Raw genomic sequence first — 15,813 nt, 5'->3', positions numbered from 1 at the left:
AGCAGCAGTGGAGCTTTTGACTCTGTTGCTCTTTGGTTAATACTGTGCTCACATTTCTTCTCATGTCCCAGGTATTCCTCCAAGTCATTGGAGTGATTGCAGTATCTGCCATCATCATCCCCTGGATCCTCATTCCTGTTGCTCCCCTTCTTGCTGTCTTCCTGTTCCTGCGATGCTATTTCCTACAGACCTCCAGGGACATCAAGCGACTAGAGTCTACGAGTAATTTTTTTTTTCTTTGGTTGGTGGGGTGGGCATGTCCATTTGTGGTCAGAGACAAAAGCAGACCACAGGAATGCTAATAGACCATTGAAGAAAGCCATGGTCATTAGCATAAAGGCTAAAGGTGGTGTTGGCCTATGGCTTGGCCACACGCAGTTTCCTCTAGAGACGGGAGTTCATGACACCACATACAATGGGAAAAATGCCAAGTGGGCATGACTAGGCTATTGCAGGCCTTAGTTCATCCATTTTACTCTGGGCTGAGAGCCCAAATGCACATTGACCAACAGGTTCCATCATCTTAAAGAACAAAAGTTCTATTAAAAATCTCGGAGGAGCTTAGGCTTTGTTGTTGGTTTTGTAATCCTAACAAATAGAAACAAAAGATCGCTCAATTGCAACCTTTCCTTCAATGCGAACTGCCTGGCATCATGTTAAGTGTTTGTATGATGCAACTTTTGATTATCATATCACATTTTCTCTGTCAATACATTCAAAAAGTGAATATATTGATTAGAAAACCTCAAAAAGAAAGTATATTAGGATTGTGTGGCTCATTTGCACTTTCAGTTTATTCAACCATAGAAACTTCTGAAACTGTAATGGTTAAAACCCTCCAGATGCATTTGGGTTAAAAAATATAATTGGAGTGTTGAATAGATCTTACCTGAGAGATGTGTGCTTGATCAAAGGCTAACTGATATTGTGTGTATATACTGTATTTCTTTTAGCTCGGAGTCCAGTATTCTCCCACCTTTCGTCCTCTCTGCAAGGCCTGAGCACCATCCGTGCCTTCAAGGTTCAGCAGAGGTTTCAGCAGATGTTTGATCAGTATCAAGATCTTCATTCAGGTGAGAATGAAATATATTTATTTAGATTTCAGTAAAGGATGTTATATTTTTTATTATACTCATTCAAATCTATTCAAAGTATTACTTCTATTTTTTAATACAAGTGATGCTTTGGGGTAGATGTGACATATGATCTAATCTGTATGTTTGCTAACAGAGGCCTGGTTCTTATTCCTGAGCACTTCTCGCTGGTTTGCTGTGCGTCTTGATGGAATATGCTCGGTTTTTGTCACCATTACCGCTTTTGGCTGCCTTTACCTCAGGGATGGTACTGTATGGACTTTGGTTTAAACACGTAGCACACTGTTAACATGTGAGACATTGTTAGTAAAACCATCATGTGTGCTTACTGTTCTTCTGATATGATAGGACTGGAGCCCGGTGCAGTGGGTCTGGCTCTGTCTTATGCTGTGACGCTTACTGGCATGTTCCAGTGGGGTGTCAGACAGAGCGCAGAGATTGAGAACATGGTGAGAACATTTACACTGAACTGTAGTTGATGTTTTGCTCGGGCATCACATTGCATGGCTTTCTGTTCAATTTTGCTGTAAGACCTCATGAAGAAAATTTTGGAAAAACAAAAATGAAAAAAAAAAAAGCATGCAACTGACTGCTTCCAACAGTGTTCAAGATTGCTAATTAAAAATAGACTCTGCTTTAGATGTGAACTTTAGTTTATTCACAGGGACTGACGTAGGACTCATCCTGTAGACAGTGCAATGTCTTTAAAAATATATATATGTTCCGGCTCCTTCGGGTTGTCTCAGACGTCTAACAGAAAGCTTGTGTTACATATTGGAAGTGGTTGGTTCGAAAAAGAGGCAAGGAAGGTCCAGTGAAACACATTATTGAGTTGTGTTATAGGAAACATAAAATTCTGGACTCGTTCTAGAGTCTAAAAGTGAGCATACCTCGACCATCTGTCTCCGATCTCCCAAATTTTTTGAGATGATAAAATTAAAAATAATAGTCGGACATGTTGTCATGATTAAGTTTAACAATACTGTATTTGAAGCCTTGTCTTTTTCAATTTTGCTGAAAGAAAAGATGAGAAAATTCACAGCATTAGCATCGTATCTCTCTATATGTTCCATGAAAAAAATGTGCATTTTTTTTTACAGATGACATCGGTGGAGAGAGTGGTTGAGTATGCAGAGCTGGAGAGTGAAGCACCGTGGGAAACCGACAAACAGCCTCCGCATGACTGGCCCAATGCGGGCTCCATCACCTTTGACAGAGTCAACTTCTCCTACAGTGCCAGTGAGCCTTTGGTCCTAAAGAACCTGACTGTGGTCTTCATGCCCAGAGAAAAGGTTCTTGTCTTTATTCCCACCTGTGCTTGCTTACTGGTGTGCACAACCCATGACTTAGGTTGATATGCAGCTTGTGTAGAGGGTGTGATGTGATTCTTTTTTATGTGGCATTATTTTCAAATCAATTATTAAAGGGACACCATATTGTGCTGCTGAATCTTCAGGACTATACCATTTGTGATTCATGGAATACATATCATGTAATTAAGACTGTTCAAGTGGATCCATTTGTTCCCAATTTGCATTTTGAGCTACCTGACGGTGACAACTGTTTATTCACTATAAGAGAGAGGAGAGGCCGAGGGAGAGGAGAGAGGGAAGAGAGAGGGGAAAGCAGAGGGAGATGGTTGAGGATGATTGAAATTGTGTTTAATGCAGGGGGAGTATTTTGCATGGCTATGGTTGGCCAGGGCGGCTGATTTCACAATGGATGGGTTGATAAGTGTAGAGGCCCTGGCTCTGACAGCCCATGGGAAGGATCTCTGCCACATGCCATGGGGGTGAATGGCTTTGTGTATCCTGACAGTTCCTCTGACACCCTTTAACAAGGGAAACTGCACCTACCACCTACAGTACAACATCCATTTAATGTGACCCCTGGTGCAGTCATATACTGTACATAATTAAAAAAACAACAAACACACACACACAGCTTGCCACGGCACTGCCGTTGACCTTCCATTGGTTTGGAGGGACAGAATATATATTATATTCTTTTTGTACAGTATGTGTTTTTGTGTTGACAGTATGTGCAAGTACTGTCAACAATGGACTTTGAAGGCTTGTCTAGTATGTAAGTGCACCACAACACTAACCTATGCTTTACAAAATAGCTAACATTTGACTTGTTAGAGCAGTACTAACACTTTTCAAAACAAATACACAAAGAGCTTTACATTCAAAAGAAAAGCACAGAAGACTGAAAACATCTATTGAACACATTTAATAGTTTGTTGACTAGCACAGACTGAGCTGACTTCTGCCATAAAGCGATGACCCATACTGTGTACATCCAGTTCAGTGGCTCAGTCTGTAAGCCAGTGGTTGCAGCAATGCTTTGTCCCCTTGTGTGTGTGTTTGACAATCTTTGTTCATTATAAACATCTAAATGTTCTCACTGCTGCTTATATGTGGGTGGAATACCTTCAGAATACCTATGTATCTGGATTTGAAGAGACACAGGTATATGTGACTAGGATTTTTTGACCCTGTGGCCTTTTCAATGCATGTGTCCACATTATCTTGTTTCTGCTTTATAAGAAAGGTGCTCACTAATTCTGTCACCAGTTCAATCATGTCTTTCTATGTGTGGTGCAGTTTCTGCAGCATGTCTCTTCTTCTCCTAACATGAGGTCACAAGGGGTTTAGCAAAGATTGTGTCCTCTTCTGAAGTGTTTCCTACGTGGTTCAGGTAAAGGTATCCAGTGGTGCGTTCCTGCGTCTCTCATGTGATAATCGCCCATGTTTCATGGGGTCTTTTTAGTGGAGTTGTTTCAGCCCACTGGACAGCTCTCTCTCCATTTGTTGTCAATTAAGATAGCTTTACTTTTTGCTTTTACTTTAGCTCAGAGAGATAGCGTGCCATTTCAGTACACCCAACTGATCTGCTTACAGGACAATACCTAAGCGGTTTCATTCAGATGAACCCAATGCTGTACGCCTAATAATATATAGAGATCATTTAGATCCTGGGTGATTGATCTTCATCCTGTCTTCCCTCCGCCTGTGTAGGCAAAGATGGAGAAAGTGAGAAAAAATGGCATTATTGTATCCTCCCTGTGTTGGCATGTTATGAGATACACACAGTAGTTCTTTATTATACAAGCCCCTTTGTTGGTTAAACCCCTGGCTTAACTAAAGGTTGCCCATTGGCTATGCCATGGCATATATCAAGACTATGCGTTGGCAGGCAGCAGCCCAGTTGGACCAAATAATGATTTGCCTCATGATGCAATTGTTCCGTTTGATACCATGTTGCATTTGAATCTTCATGGAAGAGTATCAGCATTTCAGAGTTTATTTATTTTTTTAGATACTGTGAACAGTATTATTGATTATAATACTGGTTATTATAACTGGTTATTTTCTGTCTGTACTTGATGCAATGTTGCCTTTGCCTTTTGGCGTAGTTTTGGTATGCAGCTGCCCACCACAATAGCAGGGTTAAGCTTTTCATTGAGTGCCATGATCAGGTCAAAACATTAATTTGATTAATACTTAGTTTATAACGAAATACCTGCAAACGAATGAAATTTCCACCTACTTGGGCTGTGCTTTGTATTTAATGCTATTTAGCAAATGCTAACATGGTACTAACATGCTAAGATAAGCTAGTTTGACATGGCAGGCATACAATTTAGAAAACTGCCAGACGTTCGGCGGGCTTTCAGAGCAAATATCAGCCTTGCATTGAATCAGCACAAAGGGCTGCATTTGTGCGTCAGGTGCAGGCGAGACATTTATTTTCTCCATTATCTGCCAAAGTCAAAAAATGTTATTTGTTATAAGTGCCTATACCTTGTGAATTTGTGGAATTTTACAGAAATAAAAATAGTTCTCATCTCTCTACTGTAGGTGGGCATCGTTGGACGCACCGGTGCTGGTAAAAGCTCCCTGGTCTCTGCTTTGTTCCGGCTGGCAGAACCCGAGGGAAGGATAATGATTGATGGTTTTCTGACTTCTGAGATTGGTCTGCACACCCTGCGCCAGAAAATATCCATCATCCCACAGGTGCCCCTTTTAAACTCCCCTAAGTCTCAGCTGTGGTGTCTTAGCAGAATGGCTAAATTTGAATGAAATTAGTTTTAAAATACAAATTAGACATCGATGTACGTTATGAGTTAAGTACAGAAATTCATCTTTGATATGATATTGCATTTAATGTCACATTCCTTGTCCTCTTATAAAACAGCTGGACTTTTGATTTGATAGTTCTATAAGGTTCATTGATTCCTTACGACTGGGAAATGGCAGAAATGGCAGACGAACACTGGGAACAGGCGCCTTCTTGCTTTGGCCCTTTTTAATACGCTTGGCTTTCAAAAAGCTAAAACAAGTGAGGAGAATTACAGTCAACTCTCAGGGGCTTTCTGAAAGTGAGACAAACGGATGCCTTGAGACAGTTTAACTTTATTTCCGCTTGTTGAAACTGATACGGCATTAAGAAAATGCCAGCCTGCGGGTGAGTGTCAGCAGAGTGGAGGGAGGGGAGAAGACTCCCACGGCCTGTACTGTGAAGAGAGCAGTTCCCCATCCCTGACAGAGGATTAGCCCTCTACCCCCCAAACATGGGAAAGCTGCTTAGAAGAAGTCTCCCCCCATCCTCACAGCCAGAGTCCCGTTGTACACCGTCACTTTGCCCAAGTCTCAAACATTTCTAGGGTGCAGCCAAGATGCCCAAAAACAGTTTCATTAATGCTTCTCTGTGGATTTGATAGGTTTCTGGCATTGCTACTACTTGAGATAAAGTTTTGCTTCCTAGTCCAAACTAGTTTTGAGATGGATGTGATGTGTGTTTGATGTGATTTTGTTTACCCCTTCTGTGTTTCCTGAAGGGAGAGACTTGCACAAGTGGCAGGTTAAGAGTCAGAACTTTAACTCCACGCCCATCTGTATCATATACTGGATGGCACTTTTCATGATGTGAAATCTTTACAGCATTCAGAGGAGTAGAGTTTCTCTGTGTCATGCTCTTAGTTTTACAAACTTATATAGCGAGAAGCCTCTTGGATTTACACAAACTCATCTGAAAGCCTTTTTATTCTCCTGCTAGACGTCAGAGATAAAGTGATATTCAGTTAGCCTTTCACATGGAACAAAAATTGTGATATAAATTGCTAGTTGCTTTACCTTTTCATGTGGAATCTGAGAGTGTGATATGTATAATATACATTTCCCATGAGGAGCTTCATTATTGGCCACCCACAGATTTGATTATGATAAGCTTTTTTTATTAGCATATGGCATTAAAAAGGGATCCATTTCAGTTTCTATTGAATTCTCAGGAATGACTTCTGGAAAAAAATGGATTCTGTGGCAAACAGAGGGCTTAGAGTTGGTGAAGCACATAATCGGTCTATGGAAAGCTGTGCTTGAAAGCAGTTTTTCCGACCTAACAGTGAATCCTCAATTAAAGTGTGTCACAAAACTAGTTTGAATTGGGACTCCAGCTGGCTTAATGACAAGGCAGTATTTTGGTGACAGAAGGAAAAGCTCATTGGAAGTAAAGAGGTGGAACATTTTCTAAGGCACAGGTAGCAGGGATGAAGTTTTGAAAGCTTTATTTTTCTGGATGAAAATTGAGCAGTTAGTCCCTCTGACCTACATGACAGTTTGTGAGACACGAGTTTGTGCTGTATGTGTACACAGAGTAAATCTGTGTTTCAACACACATGATTACATGCTTTTATTTTATTTTTTTTTTTCCCCGTATTGACTGGCTTTGAAGCAGACCTGTAAGAGAGCAGAGATGAAGGCGTCGATAGTGAGTCACATTCAGACTAGTTGTTCTGTTACCGTAACGCAGGACATTTTTCAACCCATTGTGCATTTTACTCTTGCTCATGGTGTAATCTGTCAGTTGCCAGGTGAACATTTCCTGTCTTGATTTGAGGTTAGATCTTTATCTTGAATAAGCTTGAGTTATCACATTGCCTAGACTGATGATGGGGTGATGAGGTGGTAATAGAAGTCTATCGGTTTTTATTATGGACAGGTTCTTGCTGCTCTGCTACTACTTTACTGCTGTGATAGACTACACATGTCTACACAAGCTTTTTTCAAATGGCCATTTTATGTTTTAAATGTCATAAATCCAGTGTTACGTGTTGAAAGCACGGCTGTATTTGTTCTTTGATAAAACAATGCCGATATGATGCCATATGAAAAGCTTATCTAGAGCAGCTCTGTTCCATGGCAGGCAAGATGGACTCTTTATGGCTTCCTGGGAGAGTCCTCATAAGTGGTCAGTAAATCACGTCAACATTGGAGCAGGATTTATGAATAAATATCTGATCTGACATGAGTAGTTGCCAGTTTGTTCCTGTTTATTAGGTTTACCGCAAACAGAGTGGCATATTCGAAGAGCGCCTGTGTGGACTTGTGGGCTCGTTTCTCTGCACTGCAATAAAGAGCTTTATTTACTTTCTTAAAGATGGCTGTGTGGCTGATCCTTGATACAGGTGTGTGGCTCACCATAAATACATATCTCGGACATCCTAGCTGTCTGAGATCTGAGACTGTCCTTTTATGAAGGTAGTCAACTGATGCGATAACCCCTCTTGACAGATGCTTGTGTGTTTGACAGAGTAAAGCTATGGCTTGGCAGATGTTTTTGAGATTATCTTTTCTAATACAGCTCCCGTATGAAATTCTTTTTTGTGGTAACAGTGACTAGGTGACCCTTTTTAGCGTCATATATTCAGAAAACCTTGCACAGCTCCAGTTTTCTAAGTAAAAAGATCAACTTATTGAAGCATAGTTGGCCAGAGCGGTGAATAGAGCTCCTGAGTGGAGCAAACCCTTTGTGAACATCTTCCCGTCAAACATTGCCTAGTGGCACTCTGTAAAGCCTGTCTTAACCCTTTCATACATCTTCCCTCTTGTCATTATCTTAACTGGCCACGGCCTTCTCTTTCTATATCCATCTATCCACAGGACCCAGTTCTCTTCACGGGCACCGTGAGGAAGAATCTGGACCCTTTCAGGCAGCACACAGATGAGGACCTGTGGAATGCACTCCAAGAGGTACTCCAGCGTGGCTCTGAACGATTCCCCCTCGCCGGCCCAGGGGGGGATCCCTCTGTCCCCCTGTACAATGCTGCCATTCAGCCTCCCTGCTCGCCACAAGTCATGGGGGGAAATCCCATTAGGGCCATGGGGCCCAGCTCAATGTGCGGCTTGTAACTGGGAACCATTGAAAGTGCTGGGGGAGATGTGTTTGGGCAGTCAGGCCAACCAGGATGAAGGCTCCCCCCACAGTGAAGGGCTTCAGCTCCTGGTCCTGCCTCTGAATGGGTTTGGTGGCCTGGATTAAAGCTAGAGGCTGGCCACAAGAGAGCACTGGCCAAGGTCATCAGTGGACCTGGCCCTGCATTGTGCCAGGCAGTTAATGGGTGTGTTTGGATAGCTCTTTAAAGACATCCCCACAGGAAGCCTTTATGCAGGAGTAATGAAGGGTTGGGGCTCTGCTCTCCCTCTCTGCAGGTGCAGATGAAGGCCGTGGTGGAGGACCTTCCCCGTAAACTGGAGACGGTGCTCAGTGAGTCAGGCTCTAACTTCAGTGTGGGCCAGAAGCAGCTGGTGTGTCTGGCCAGGGCCATTCTCCGGAAAAACCGCATCCTTATCATTGATGAGGCCACAGCCAATGTGGACCCGAGGTCAGGGGACATTTGAGTCTACGAGTAAAACGTTTTTCATCACTGTTTGAACTGTCTTTTCTGTAGCTGATCACTATAAGCTACTCTTTAGTTATTAAACCCGTTGCACCACTGCAGGTTTATAGTGGTATTACTATGCATATAATTTAATAGCACATTATTGAAAAGATGTAGAAATTTAAGACTCTGTGACCATAATGCACATTGCTCAGTGGGAAAAAAGAGTATGTAAAAGTATTATATTTCTTAAAAATGATAAAGTATTACAAGTTGAAATAAGACTAAATAATATCTAATAAAACAAAATAATAATAAGAAGAAAAGTTAAAAATAAACTGAAGCTACCTTTATCCTTTCTGCCCACCACTGCGCATGCCTCGCTGCTGATGAGCCATTGTTCTGTGTTAAGTAAAATCCCTGCCCAAGGCTGTATAGGAAGAGAGATTTTTTCTTGTGCTGAGGTGTTGTGTTTCCCACTCCTTTAGAACTGACAGCCTCATCCAGCAGACTATCCGGGACAAGTTTCAAGAGTGTACAGTCCTCACCATTGCTCACAGGCTTGACACTATCATTGACTGTGATAGAATACTGGTAAGTCAGAACGCAGCACTTTTCCATTGTCCAGTACTTCAGTCAGTGTTTCAGTGTACAATTATTTGGGAGCAGACAGAAATAAAAGGGGTGCTTTTAGTCATAACATTTTGGGATACCCCCTCATACTGTAAACCCACCTTGTTCTCTCTTATCAACTATAAAAAAATGAGCCCCTAATTTGTGCTATAGTGTAAAGTAGAATGAAGGTAGCCCGCACAAACGTGAGCCTCGTATTCACTCACTCATACTGCTGTACGTCAAACACACCTGAGAATCAGAGCTTTCAAACACTTCCTCCTTTCTTTGCAAGGAGCTTATTACACAATCTTTACAGAATTTTAATTCACTCGCCCCATTTTGCAACAGCCGGGCTGATTTCTCCCTCACAGCGTTCCCTCTTATTGAGCCTGTGCTCGTGCCACTTGATCTTTGGCCCTTTCCTGCTACTGCCTGCAGAGGTGCCAATTAGTGCCATTTGTGGCAGCATTTGTTAAGCGTCTGTGGAGGACAGGGCACGACTTGGTAGCTGCTTGGTCAGTGAGACAGTTGCTGAGAAAAGCCGAATATCGCACAGCGGGGACCGTTTCACACCTACGCTTGTGTTAAATGCCCCCAGATTGTTACACACTCTGGGAGAGCTAAATTGGGTCCCACCTGAACTGCCTTGTCCAAATCCTCAGCTGTGCCATATTTAGAGACAGAGTCTTTTCCAAAATACAAACTCCGTCTTCTGGTATCCTGCTCCTAAACTGTCGATTACGACAGCAGCTGCAGAAGTCTCCCTTTCATGCCAAACACTCCCTGAAACTGGGTTTTAACCATAACAAACTGCTCATTACCGCTGTAAGGGGATCGAGCTTGTTAAAATTTGTCTATGATATAATTGTAGTCTTTTCCAAACTGCTTGTATTGGCACTATTCTTTGTGTGGTTTATATGGCATGTGATGACACAGAAATGATGGTAATTTTCTGGAGTGTCTTTAAGGTGTGATTGTTGGATTTGACTGAGGACCACCCCTGAGCCACTGAAATGCCAGGGTAAATACATGGATAAATCACTGATCTTCAGACTGTCAGAGTCAGCGTACTTGACTTTCACGGTGCTAACAGGCTACGCTCATTGTCCGTGGCCCTGTTGAGCAGAAACAGGCACCTGTGTTTGTTATTGCATGAGTCATTTAAAATGGATGGTTCCTATGTGCAGAGAACTACTGTTTCCCCATTCATCTTGTGCTGTCTGCATGCATCACTCAGCAGCGAAACAGCTGAAATGTCAGTTTTCCCCAAAGTAAAGTATACAGGTGGTGGAATACGCACACACACACACACACACACACACACACACACACACACACCCACCCAGCATTGTATGGGTGATTGCAGGTTCTGGCTGCTGGCAGGATCCAGGAGTATGACCAGCCATACATGCTGCTCCAGAACCAGGATGGGCTCTTTTACCAGATGGTCCAACAGACAGGCAGAGCTGAGGCCGCCTCACTGCTGCACACAGCCAAACAGGTAACCACACCCACCTTTGTCCCCTGACAGGGCTGTCACTAAATAGAGTCCAGCCGTGGCACACTAATCCCAGACTCTCCCTTTAACTCCAGACTTCATTGCTCACCTCCAAAATAATACAGTTAAGCAAGAGAAGATGTGCATAACCCTGACAATGCAAAGGCACTTGATTACCATTTTAATTTAAAGTGCCTACTTGGAGCATTGCGACACCATAACATTAATTTCAGAGAGAGAAATTGTCCCTTTGTAGATTTACATCCTCCGATTTTATCGAAGAGACTCTCCATATAATCTTTTTTCTCATAATGTAATTTTGAGATCATTTTGGAGATGATTCCAGAAAAGCAGCTTTCTTTGCACTCTATCTATTTGGAAATATTGGGTTTAACTCCATCGTGATTTGGGATAAACTTTCTATGGGGATTACAGTAATAGAGAATGTCCATATTTCTTCCCTGTAAAATTCATTTGTGATGTATTTCCCCCTCAGACACTGAACAGATAAGAGCTGGCTATTCATTGTTCAGTTCCATTTTATGTGCATCTGTCTGGGACTACAGATACCACATTGCAACTTCAAACAGGTCTTTGTGAAATAAGAAAAAGTAGGCATCGTTTCATTTTCTCTCTGTCCCTCGCACAAATTTATCAGCGGAACTGTATCTTCTCAGCCAGAGGAGTGAAATGAGTAAAATACTGATTTCAAAGACTCAGCACACTGTGGTATTATTTGGTATCGTCTTACCCTGCACACTGGCGGATTGGTAGTGACATTGTTCAAGCCCTTACGTTTTCTTTTCTTTATTGTGGGGTGCTCTCCTTAGATCAGATTACTGCAGCATCCATAACTGTCTAGCACCACTTATTAAATACTGAGACGGTCCACATGTTGTGTGTCAAGTTTCTATAGTTGTCAGTCAAGGTTTAAATACATTCAATAATCTGATATCAACCTTCACCTCCTTTGTTCGCGCTGAAAGAGAATCCCAGAGTCGACAGTATATCTCATGCTGAGGCCAACTTGTTTTCAGCACTTTCGCCTGTTTTTCACTCAACTTTCTGTTATTGAAATCAGCGGTCTGTCAGTGCCTCTTTGTGTTAAGAAATAAAGCATTTTGTAGACACTTCAAGCAAATACAGAGTTAAAAAACAACTCAAATAAAATTCAGTGATTCGGTATTTTTTCCTTGGATTTCACAGTTGTTTATAAGGCTAAATAAGCCACTTTTGCATGCTTCGGCGGATGACAAATCCCTTCACCCAGCTCTGACTGGATCCGTCATAAATCACACCTTAACAGATCGTAGCTTAGATTGGACTGTGTGCTTGTATTCTGTGACACTGCTTCCGTGATACGCTTCCAGGTTTACATGAACAAAAAGCGTGTAACAGACGTGCGCTGTGCCAAGGACATCCATGTCATCTTTGAGACGTCTCTTTGACAGTTTGGAGAGTCGCCGTGGCCCCCTCGCGCTTGCCATCACTGACCAAGTCTTTTACCGCATCTTCCTAGACTCCTCACTGTGCATTAAAACATCTTTAGACTCCCATCAGGCTGAATGTAGCGTGTGCTGCATTTGATTGGCACAGTCCTTTGCTTCGGAACAGAAAAGAAGCAAGTATGTGAGGCAGGATGTGCCTTCATCGACAGCATATTACTGCATGGCTTTTTATTGATTACACCCGGCTATGTTTATGTATGTGCATTCTAGCCTCTTGGGTGACTTCAATCCTGCACTGGTGCTCAATAGAGAGCACATATTGGAGGAGTTAATCTTGGTGCAATAAATTATTGGTGACTTAAATTAATCTTTTAAGGTAAACATTGTTTTGTGGGACTGTGGTGTTTTCTTTATCTGTGAAATGCTTGGAAAGACAAGGATAACCTGAGACACCAGCGTTTGCAGAAATCATTGTGCCTTAATCAGACTATTGATTTGTTTTTTTTTGTTTTTTTTTTGTAATTGCACTGTTTTAACTGAGTAGTCTTTCCGGCACTTTTATGATAGTGGGTTTTTTTGTCTACCTCAGCTCTTGTCAGGAAAGAGAAGTAAAGTGTAAATGCAACATGTCATGCAGTGAAAATGTTAATAAAACATCAAGAAAGTGGGGACTGAACTTTTAGGCTTGTTGCCTCTGAAAATATCAACTTTCTCTCTTTTGATAAACGGGTTGCTGTTGCTTTTACTGGAATTAATATGACATTTAGTGTGACTATTTATATATTTATAGTGTATTTATTTAGACTGTTTTGTATATCTTTGTGTACGAGTTTTGTTGAAGACAATATTTGATAGAGTTTGTAATTTAGAATTGTTTAGTGATTAATAAGTGATACCAATCATCACTTATAATTTCCAGCAAATGAAATTCAGCTGACTTGTAATAAAACAGTATTGCTTGGATGTTTCAGTACTGTCTTCATTTTGTGTTTAAAACTTGTGTTACACTGACTCACTAACCATTTCCTCCCGCTGTTGCTCATCCTATATTCACATGTCTGAATGGTGTGTTTGCTTCAGGTCAGTGGTTACAACTGGTCTTGACCAAGATGCTACAAATTGGTAAGTGGTGAGGGAAAACAACCTAATGATTACTTTGTTGAGTCAAGTGATTTTTAAATTCGGTTTCATGGCAGTAAAATGCTGTAGCTATTACTGTAAGATATTGTTGGTGCAGTGTGACGATTAGGCTCCATTTGAAATGTCATTTTGTCATCCCCAGCTCTTTAAGAGCTTTTTAATTCGCCTTCATATGGACAAGAGCAGAGCCGGTGATTACACATTCAGAGATGGCTGTCAGTAAACATTTAGCTTGCTATAAAAGGCAGTATTTAACCAGGCCCACATTTGGGTCGTGAACCGCGGGACATCAGCCCCTTTAAAAGCTGAGTGATTTACACAATTCATTAAAGCCAGTGAATCTTCAGCCAGCGTCATATTAAATGGTTACTTACTCTCAAAAAGCCCCCTGGGAGTTGAATTGTTGGCTTGCAAATAGATTAAAGTTTACATTGAAAAGAAAAATTGAATTCAGAGGTAATCAATAGCATAATGGGCCAGTGAGGGGAGCCTGCTGCCTGAAATGAAATTACCATATTTTTAATCTTAATTTTCCACTCTGTTTATCTGACAGTGTGGATGTGCAATCCAAACAGATAATGAGAGAGTGGGATATTGACAGTGGGGTCCTCTGGAGTGCTTGTTTCAGTGATTAAATGCTGTGATCTGTGATTACTTTGTGTCGGGTGTCAGGCTGGCGGCCAGGGCCCGGGGAGACACAGGCACATGGCAGCTGGAGCATCATGGGTCTCTGAGGTGCTAATGCACCTGACACAGCATTGACAGCATTCGAAACCCTATCAGGGACTGCACCACACGGCAGCTGCCACAATACGCATACTCGTGGCACTATCTACATCAGAGTCAGCATATATCCTCTCTGCTCTCCCCTCGATAACAGCCGACATAAGAATGGTGACAACAAAGTTTGCACAATAAGTATTATTAACCAGATACCTTCCTATGTTGGCCAATAATGGCACCATTTCAAGACATATCTGAATAGGTGTGCAAATAGCAGAGCTGTCAATGTAGTGCTGATATAGCTTTAATAAATAAATGTCTGAGAAACCTGGCTGTCCACACAATGAAGTTTAATCCCAAATAAATAAAACACAAAATAAGAGTCAGCACAATGTGGAGGCAGTGAATGAGATGATGAATTCACACTGTCGTCCATCCACACTTTAAGAGAGGAAGGATACGTTGGTGCTGATTTGAGGATGTGATACTGTTCGGTTAAAGATGTTTTATTGTGAGTTGAGAGAATAATGTAACAAGTATCCATAACAGCTGAAAGTGGTGCAAATTGTTTAAGGTTGTGTTGTTATGGGCCGATAAATAACTAGTCTCAAGGCCATTTTGGGTTGAGGAGACAATGTTTTTCACAAACTTTGTGTTGTGCCAGCATTTTCTTTTGTGATGCATACTGCTGTTTGACAAATGGAAACAAATTGCACGGTGCAGGCGCCTGAATGGCAGGGAGTCGGGGAGTGTCAAACTCGGTGCTGAAAGACGATGAAGCGAGAGCCTCAGGTTTTTGTGGGCGACTCAGACCTGACTGATCCCAGCATAAAGTACTTGTTGAAGAGAGGGAGAAAAGGAGAACAGGATTTCGACAGGCTGCAGTGAAATTAGGAGAATTGACTATGGCGGCTTTGTTCCTAGCTGGTGACATGGGGTGGGGGAGATGGGGAGACTGGAGCGATTCCCCAGAGACTCTGCGCTCAGCCTTTCTAAAGTGACTACAAACTGAATATCTGACAAGTTCCCAAGACCTGACATGACTCTGAGCAGAGCTAAGAAAAACAAACAACAAATGGCACGTTTTTAAGCTACGTGTGGTGACACTGGATGCAGTGTGTTAGAAAATGGCTTTTTTATCTCGTTAAAAATAGGTCCTCAATTTGGAATATGATGGTGCTATATTTTCTACATTGTGGCAACAACCTAGTTAGACCTAGTTTTTCCTTTGACAGACTTTGTGGAAAGTAGAAAAATGAGAACTACCAAAAATTTCTAACCTTTTATAACTTGCAGTTTCTCTTTGATTTTGTATCAGAAGAAACCGCATCAGGTACAAGTAGTTCCTCCCAGCATGCACGCATGAGGTCTGATCAGCCTCACTGTATCATGGTGCCTCAGCACTTTAGTGACCACCCCGGACTGGACGACTAATACTGCTGCAAACAGTAATTATAGGTCACACATGTAATGGATAATTATGCTTCGTAAACTCTCGGGCTGTGGTTTGTTTCAAACACTGTAGAGTGAGTATGACTTTCAGCAGATAATTTCACTCACATTTTAACATGTTTTCAAGAGCTAGAAAGAAAATCTTGCATTCATTAAAAGAAATCTTAAAGAAAAACA

The 15,813-nt window shown here is 41.8% G+C and overlaps 1 protein-coding gene across 3 annotated transcripts in view; it reads left to right on the top strand.

Annotated features, from left to right (window-relative positions):
• The window catches only part of LOC124066994 (ATP-binding cassette sub-family C member 4-like), a 37,617-nt gene extending 22,188 nt beyond the window's left edge, over window positions 1-15,429 (top strand). For 2 of the 3 annotated variants that reach the window (XM_046403959.1, XM_046403958.1), the window contains exons 21-31: window positions 72-222; window positions 954-1,073; window positions 1,231-1,341; window positions 1,443-1,543; window positions 2,195-2,386; window positions 4,961-5,116; window positions 8,042-8,131; window positions 8,591-8,763; window positions 9,249-9,354; window positions 10,742-10,876; window positions 12,244-15,429. In XM_046403959.1, the coding sequence (XP_046259915.1) occupies window positions 72-222; window positions 954-1,073; window positions 1,231-1,341; window positions 1,443-1,543; window positions 2,195-2,386; window positions 4,961-5,116; window positions 8,042-8,131; window positions 8,591-8,763; window positions 9,249-9,354; window positions 10,742-10,876; window positions 12,244-12,321 (1,413 nt within the window). In that variant the 3' untranslated portion in view covers window positions 12,322-15,429. Of the gene's footprint in view, window positions 1-71; window positions 223-953; window positions 1,074-1,230; window positions 1,342-1,442; window positions 1,544-2,194; window positions 2,387-4,960; window positions 5,117-8,041; window positions 8,132-8,590; window positions 8,764-9,248; window positions 9,355-10,741; window positions 10,877-12,243 lie in introns of those variants that run through there. The other variant, XR_006844684.1, reaches the window with a different exon arrangement.
• Window positions 15,430-15,813: the final 384 nt, after the last annotated feature.

The sequence above is a fragment of the Scatophagus argus genome, chromosome 11, assembly GCF_020382885.2.
Source record: "Scatophagus argus isolate fScaArg1 chromosome 11, fScaArg1.pri, whole genome shotgun sequence".
Classification (NCBI taxonomy): domain Eukaryota; kingdom Metazoa; phylum Chordata; class Actinopteri; family Scatophagidae; genus Scatophagus; species Scatophagus argus.
This window is presented reverse-complemented; position numbering and strand designations above follow the sequence as displayed.